Genomic DNA, 7969 nt, shown 5'->3' on the forward strand with positions numbered 1-7969 from the left:
ATGGAAGACTGCATTTAACACCCCCACTGGTCATTACGAGTACTTGGTCATGCCTTTTGGGTTAACCAATGCTCCAGCAGTCTTCCAAGCTCTGGTCAATGATGTTTTGAGGGACATGGTCGGGCACTTTGTTTTTGTTTACCTTGATGACATTCTCATCTACTCTCAGGATCTGGATTCTCACAAGAACCATGTTCGGTCGGTCCTTCTTCGCCTCCTCCAGAATCATCTTTTTGTTAAGGCAGAGAAATGTGAGTTCCACTCCACTACCACCTCTTTTCTGGGCTACATCATTTCCCCCAACCAGGTGATCATGGATCCTTCTAAGATTTCTGCCGTTTCCGAATGGCCCACACCCACAGATCGCAAACAATTACAGAGATTTCTTGGATTTGCTAACTTTTACCGTCGGTTCATTCGTAATTACTCTCAAGTAGCATCTCCGCTTCATGCCATTACCTCATCCAAGGTCCAGTTCAGTTGGAGCAGGCAGGCAGAGGAGGCCTTCTCTAGGCTCAAGTCTTTGTTCACCTCTGCTCCAGTTCTCCGGACCCCTGATCCTGAGAGACAGTTCCTTGTGGAGGTCGATGCCTCTAGCACTGGGGTAGGCGCTGTCCTAAGTCAGAGAACCACTGATGGTCGTATTCATCCTTGTGCCTTCTTTTCTAGGACTCTATCCAGTGCCGAACGGAACTATGATGTGGGGGACAGGGAGCTTTTGGCCGTCAAGCTGGCCCTAGAGGAATGGAGGCATTGGCTGGAGGGGTCCAAGGAACCATTTCTAGTATGGACGGACCACAAGAATCTGGAGTACTTGAAGGCAGCCAAACGGCTCAACCCCAGGCAGGCTAGGTGGGCTCTGTTTTTTGGAAGGTTCAATTTTACACTCTCTTACAGACCTGGGACCAAGAACATGAAACCGGATGCCTTGTCAAGGATTCACGAACCCTCGGAGTCGATGGCCGCTGGTGCAGAGGAGTTTATCCTCCCAGACTCGGTGAGATTGTCTGTACCCATGTTGGAACTGGAGGAGGAGGTCAGGGCCGCCACCCGAGGTCTTCTGGTCCCAGCCTCTTGCCCCCCCGACAGGCTGTTCGTCCCGGAACATCTGGTCCCTAAGTTACTCGAGTTCTGCCATAAATCCCGTCTGTTCTGTCATCCAGGCATCAGCAAGACCTTACAAATTGTCTGGTCTCAATTCTGGTGGAGCTCAATGACCAAAGATGTTAAGGAGTTCATTACAGCCTGTCATCAATGCTGCCAAGCAAAGTCATCTCGTCGCCTGCCCTCAGGGTTGCTGCGGCCCCTTCCCATCCCATCACGCCCTTGGTCGCACATCGCTATGGACTTTGTCACAGGTTTGCCCAGTTCTGATGGATTTGTTGTCATGTTAACTGTCGTTGACAGATTTTCGAAGATGGTCTATCTGGTCCCCCTCAAGAAACTCCCCTCTGCAAAGGAAATGGGGGAGATCATGGCACGGGAGGTGTTCCGCCTCCACGGGCTTCCCACTGACATCGTCTCGGACAGAGGACCTCAATTTGTCTCTCGCTTCTGTGCCATGCTTGGCATATTTGTCAGTTTATTGTCGGGGTTCCATCCCCAAACCGATGGACAGACTGAGAGGGCAAACCAGGAGATCGAGACCAAACTTCGTATCCTTTGTGACACTGACCCTACCAGGTGGTCACACAACCTACTGTGGGTGGAACATGCCTTAAATGCTCTTCCCTCTAGCACCACTGGTCTTTTGCCCTTCTACATTGTCCATGGATTCCAGCCACCGGTGTTCACTATTCTAGAGAGGGAGGCTAAGGTTCCCTCCGCTCACGCTGCAGCTATGAGGTGCCAACGGGTCTGGAGAAAAGCCAGGAGGGCCATGATCAAGATGTCAGAGGTGCAATTCAGATCTGCTAATCAGTACAGTGTCCCTGCATCCACCTACCGAGTTGGCCAGAAGGTCTGGCTGTCTTCTAAGGATCTTCCCCTACGGGTGGAGAGTCGGAAGTTGGCACCTCGTTTCATTGGTCCCTTCCCCATCTCCAAGATTGTGAACCCGGTGGCGGTCCGCCTACAGCTGCCCCGTTCCATGAGGATTCACCCCACATTCCATGTGTCCCAGGTCAAGCCCTACGCCACACCTCGTCTTGAGCCTGCCTCCAAGCCCCCTCCACCTACTCGGTTCCCGGATGAGGACCCCATCTACACTGTTAACCGCATCCTCCGGTCCAAGAGAAGGGGACGTGGCATCCACTACCTGGTTGATTGGGAAGGATATGGACCGGAGGAATGGACCTGGATTCCTGGTCGTTTTGTCATCGACAAGACCGTCCTGAGGAACTCCCACCGCCTCCATCCTGATCAGCCGAAGGGTCCGTCGGGAGCCGGACCTTAGGAGGGGGGTTCTGTCATGTTTCTGGCCCGTCTGCCTGCTTTGTTTTTCTCCTCAGCACTCACCTCCCATCAAGCTCATCTGGTTCACCTGCATGCTGCTGTGCTGGAGCGCAATCAGGTTCATGTCTTCCACCTGTTCACCAGCAGTTATAGTCAGCTCTCAGGCAGGCAGACGGTGCCAGATTTTTGAAAACCTTGGTGTGAGTAGATATCCAGCATTTCCTCCTTACCTGACCATGATCTCGAACACATTTTTTGTCTCTTGGATTTTCCTGCCCTGTCTAGCCCACGTTGGATTCTTCACTGGCTTCTGTTTTCTGGACTCGACTCTGCTTCTGCCTTTCGACCTCTGCCTCCTGCCTCGCCTCTGGATTTGTCTGCCTGATATTGCCTGCACGTGTTGGACCCTTTTCTGCGCCCTGACCACTGTTCTTCGCCTGTCCCTCAGATAAGCTTTGCCTTGTTCTGCTTCGCTGATCCTGATCCTGTCTCAACCCCTTGACCCCCCAGTTCTGATTCCCCCTGGATGTGTCACCTGCTACTTGCGTCTGTGCTACCTGGACTCCTCATCCTCCACAACACTTTAAGAAGGTTAGTGGCTTGTCTCATTCAGCCTTGGCCCCCAAGACTACAAACCACTAACCTGCTTCTCCGTCCTCAGAGGTTCCTGTCCCATTGCCGGTGGTTGTCTGTCCCATAACCTGATCCTCAATAAAGATCTTGTTTTTTCTACTTTGTGTCTGACTGAAATTTCGGGTCCTCAGTTCTGAGCATTACACTGAAGTAGAGAAGCAATTTCAGCGGTAGTGGTTATTGTCCAGAAATGAATGGCAATATTAATTTCCGATATTGATATTAGCCCAAATTTTCATGTCAGTTAATCATTAGATTTGTGTCAATATTCATTTGTTGTACTGGTTATACTACCTTTCATTCTTTAAAATTAAATACTCTCTCTTAACCACAAGAGAGAGGTTTTTGTTTTATTCTTTCTTTATCTAAAGTCATTTAAAAGCTTTAAGGACATGATGTAGGTCTATAAGAGTCTGCATTGATATTCTCATGCTGAGTGTTCATGCATTAGGCAAACAAACCTGGTTCTTTTTTTCTTTCTCCCTATTGGTCATGGATGGGGAGTTTCTTCGCTCTCTCTTGGCAACAGTCTAGTAGCATAAAGCTCATAATATTAGTTAGTTCCAGGGAAACCCCAGGCTACAATCTATACATGGGTACACTAGCCATATGTTTTTTTTTATGATGTATGTATAAGGTTTGGCTCTTTCTGCAGATTTTTTTTTTACAAAGGATTATTTTATTTCATTATTTATATTCATACTTTTAAAAATGAGACCCGATGATATAGAGTACACTTGTAGTTTATCATGCAAAGTTACTGTAAATATAAAATATTACTATGCAATAAAATAAATAATTTGTAGCATTTCATTTCCAAATATTTTATTGGAATATGCAAAAAATATCCAATTTGTATGACCTTTCATAATTGTCTTTGATAATTATTTTGCACAGTAAGCTTATGCAGTAGATTCAGTAAAAAACATATTGGCATTGTACTGAATCGCATAAAGTCCATGAAATGTGCCTTACCTTTATCTCTGAAGCAGACTGTGGCTTTGGGCTATGACTCTTGGTATGCTCTGGCTTACATTCTGTCTTTAGCTCCCTCTTCCAATCTGTATGCCGTTGGCTTTTGGGTGTAGAGCCATCAAGATGGCTATGGCGAAGCAGTGTGGGTAGCAGTGGCGATGGCTTTGCCTCACCTGGAAATACTGGTGACATAACAGGAGCACTGACCGGACGGTTAGATTTGTTGTCTGGTGTAGTGGCCATAGCTGGGAAAAAGGAGATGCAGTGACCTCACTTTCAAATTCTAATGAAATAACACACAAATTATTCTTTGTAATATCATAAACAAAAAATGTTGTACATTTCAATATACTTTATTTTATTTAGTACCAAATTAAAACAAAAACCTCAAGGTAAACAGTTTATATCCACTTAAATAGAATCCCATTTATTACAATAAAATCATATGGTCTCATTCTGATTGATTTAAAAACTGTCCAATTTTCCTCAAAACATAATGCAATATAACCAAAGTCTGTTATATTGTTTGTATAATTATCATAAAATTAAAGTTGGTTAGAAGGCTGAGCTGACCATAAACATTTGTCTGCTTCAACTATGGGCTGGGTGGATAGAAAGCAGAGAGACAGAAGTTTTTTATGGAAAGGAAAAACAGTGCAGAGAAATATGGGCAGTAATAAAGTGTATGCGGGACAATAAAGGTTGTTTCTATTCTATTTTGCCAAGGCATGTACAAGCATGTGAAGGTGTAAAAGGACTCCTGTAACACACTAACTACGTTGCCACTGTTTTAAACATGTACAGCTCTTTACCTCCGTCCAGACTGCGTGAGTTCCTCTTACTGGAAGAGCGTTGGAACATGGGAGCTGGTCTGTCAATCAGAGAGCTGGCCTGCCTGGTCTGAGCCTGAGTCCGTCCACTGTAACGAAATTTAGAGCCTAGTGCCAGGAACTTTCTCGGGGTGGTGGCCATCTCAGTGGAAGTTAACCTGTCCACAAAGAGAGGTTATTATTTAACAGTAAGAATTCAAACACGGAAAACTGTTAAAGCAAAGCTTTGGAAAAGATTTTAAAATATACCATACACTACCTAAAGAAGGTATGATGCTCAACACATACTTTCCACAGCTTCTTGGCGGCCTTGTAATTGGGAAGTTTGAAACCAATTGCACTCTCATACTGTTCTGTCTGTTGAATACAAAACAGAATTTTAAAAGTTAAATGCTGATTTTTTTTTTTTTGATTTTTAGGGATGGGAAAAAAAAACTGGCTCTTGTAGAGAACTGGTTTTCAGTAGTTCAGATCTTCTTGATAAGAGTCATTGACAGTGGAATTTCTATCTAACTTGAACAAACTTGATCATTTTTTATCAATTCCCATCCCTACTAATTTCAGTATTACACTTATAAAAATATTCTGCTCTATCTACTTAAAAAATATTAAGGCAACTATTTGCATAATTTATTTATGATGATCAAACAAGGTCGTTCTTTGTTTAAAGTACTTTATTTTGTTACATGAAAAGGATAAATCCAAGTAAAGTGAACTTAATTTTGTCACATAGATTAAGCAAAACTATAATTTGTATAAATTACTCAACTATTTAATGGAATAACTGAAGTTAGCAAGTACACTCTAAGATATAAATAGTTAATTTCACTTAAAAAATTATGCAAACTTATTGCCTCAAAAACATTATCACATTTTTAAAACATATTACTTGATTGAAACAGTTCCTGGCTCCTGCCTGCTTTTTATTTGTTTCTCTGCTCAAACTTTGACAGAAAACATGGAAAGCAGTAATAGTTTGTTCTCTTTTTTTTCAAGATGGCTCCATGAAAATAAGCATACAATTCATGGTGCAGTTTAAAATATGAAAATGTAAATGCATGAAACTACCCAATAAGCACTATACTGCTCTGACATTATAATTGAAGCTTTGGAGTCTACATTTTCACCTTAAACATCTTAAAACTAAATTATGTGAAAAATTAAAAAGTGGCTTAATCAGTTGCTGCTGCTGGTGGCACAATGCATTGTGGGATACCTTGCTGGACAATCCCTACTGTCACATATAAACCCATGTACTAAAACAATAAATAAATAAATAAATTATTGTAACATATAAAAACACATGAAGTTATGTTGTGCGATTTAAGTATTTCAAACTTGATCAGTTTTGTTTAGCAGTACATAAACTAAATAACAAAGACATCTTGACATTATAAGTTACATACAAATAAGGAATTTGATCTAGACTTTTCCATGGTAAACAACATTCTTAAGCTCAAGTGTTCTCATCAAAATGATTTTTTTCTGCCTACATCACCAACAACAACATTACTTTGTTAGCCTACATACGGTATATTAAAAAAAACATTGTCATCGGTGCATATTTTATTTTTCAATACAGAAATCAGTTGTACAAATGTCCTGAAAGTTAAGCATGAACTTAATTGAATTGAATTTAATCTTATTTTTTTAAGTACATAGAGCAGAATTAAACGATTAAACCTTTGTTTAATCGGTGTACTTCAAATCACTGCTGGTCCATTGGTGCTTGGGATTTCTGATAGCCTCTGGTTAATATTTGGTGTTTTGAAACACTGAATACAACACAGTAGAGATAATATGATTGTTTTTTGTTGTGTGGGTGAACTTAAAAAGACAGACTAGTCCTTGAGCAATTTATTTTCTGACAAAAGTTACAATGTCTTGTATTTTGAACACATATTTTTGACCTCAATACTGCATATACTTATGTAAAGATGCTAACTTGATTGTTGATTTCACAGATTCAGCAAAATTTACTTCATCACAGATTCATTTTTCTCAGTGTAGTTAGAATAAGTCCGGTTATGGATAACAATGGTTATTTACCTCAGATGGTCGTATTTTGATAAAAAAGCTGCTGTGCTTGTAGGACACCTTAAGGACTTTGGGCCATGGGAACCGGTTGATTCTCAGTTTGTCTTTGTAAACCATCAGGCCACTTGAGCAAACTCCCAGCATGATGTCAACACCATCCAGGTCCTGTCAGAGACAGTAAAATGAGTCTTGCATTCTAAAACTCCTTTCAGATATTCAACATTAAACAAGTAGACAGCCAAAACTGGGTAGTAACTATACTGTAAATACAATCATGGTATTTAATTAAAAGTACAAACCAGATTCCAGAAATGTTGGGACACTAAGCAAATTGTGAATAAAAACTGAATGCAATGATGTGGAGATGGCAAATGTCAAATTTTTATTCGTAATAGAACATAGATGGCAGATCAAAAGTTTAATCTGAGTAAATGTAACATTTTAAAGGAAAAATATGTTGATTCAAAATTTCACAGTGTCTATAAATCCCCAAAAAGTTGGGACAAGTAGCAATAAGTGACTGGAAAAAGGAAATTGAACATATAACAAACAGACCAATTAACACTAATTAGGTCAATTGACAACATGATTGGGTATAAAAAGAGCTTCTTGGAGTGTTGGTGTCTCGCTTAAGCCAAGATGGTAAGAGGATCACCAATTCCACCATTGTTGTGCAGAAAGATAGTGCAGCAATACCAGAATGGTGTTACCCAGCGTAAAATAGTAAAGACTTTTAAGTTGTCATCATCAACCGTGCATAACATCATCAAAAGATTCAGAGAATTTGGAACGATCGCTGTGCGTTTGGGTCAAGGCCGTAAAACTCTACTGGATGCTCATGATCTCCGGGCCCTTAAGTCACTGCACCTCAAACAGGAATGCCACTGTCAAGGAAATAACAGCATGGGCTCAGGAATACTTCCAGAAAGCATCGTCAGTGAACACAATCCACCGTCCCATCCGCCGCTGCCAGCTGAAACTCTACAGAGCAAAGAGGAAGCCATTTCTAAGCAAGCTCCACAAGCTCAGCTGTTTGCACTGGGCCAGGGGTCATTTAAAATGGAGTGAGGCAAAATGGAGGACTTTGGTCAGATGAGTCA

The 7969-nt window shown here is 41.6% G+C and overlaps 1 protein-coding gene across 1 annotated transcript in view; it reads right to left on the reverse strand.

Annotated features, from left to right (window-relative positions):
• Positions 1–3374: 3374 nt before the first annotated feature.
• The window catches only part of LOC106941165 (protein 4.1-like), a gene marked incomplete at its 5' end in the record, with an annotated part of 24198 nt that continues 19603 nt past the window's right edge, over positions 3375–7969 (reverse strand). The window contains 5 exons of the mRNA XM_015024108.1: positions 3375–3557; positions 4003–4247; positions 4815–4990; positions 5092–5189; positions 6882–7034. Coding sequence (XP_014879594.1) covers positions 3468–3557; positions 4003–4247; positions 4815–4990; positions 5092–5189; positions 6882–7034 — 762 coding nt within the window. The remainder of the gene's footprint in view (positions 3558–4002; positions 4248–4814; positions 4991–5091; positions 5190–6881; positions 7035–7969) is intronic.

This window comes from Poecilia latipinna, unplaced genomic scaffold (genome assembly GCF_001443285.1).
Source record: "Poecilia latipinna isolate Pla-1442-1.1 unplaced genomic scaffold, P_latipinna-1.0 Scaffold3525, whole genome shotgun sequence".
NCBI lineage: Eukaryota > Metazoa > Chordata > Actinopteri > Cyprinodontiformes > Poeciliidae > Poecilia > Poecilia latipinna.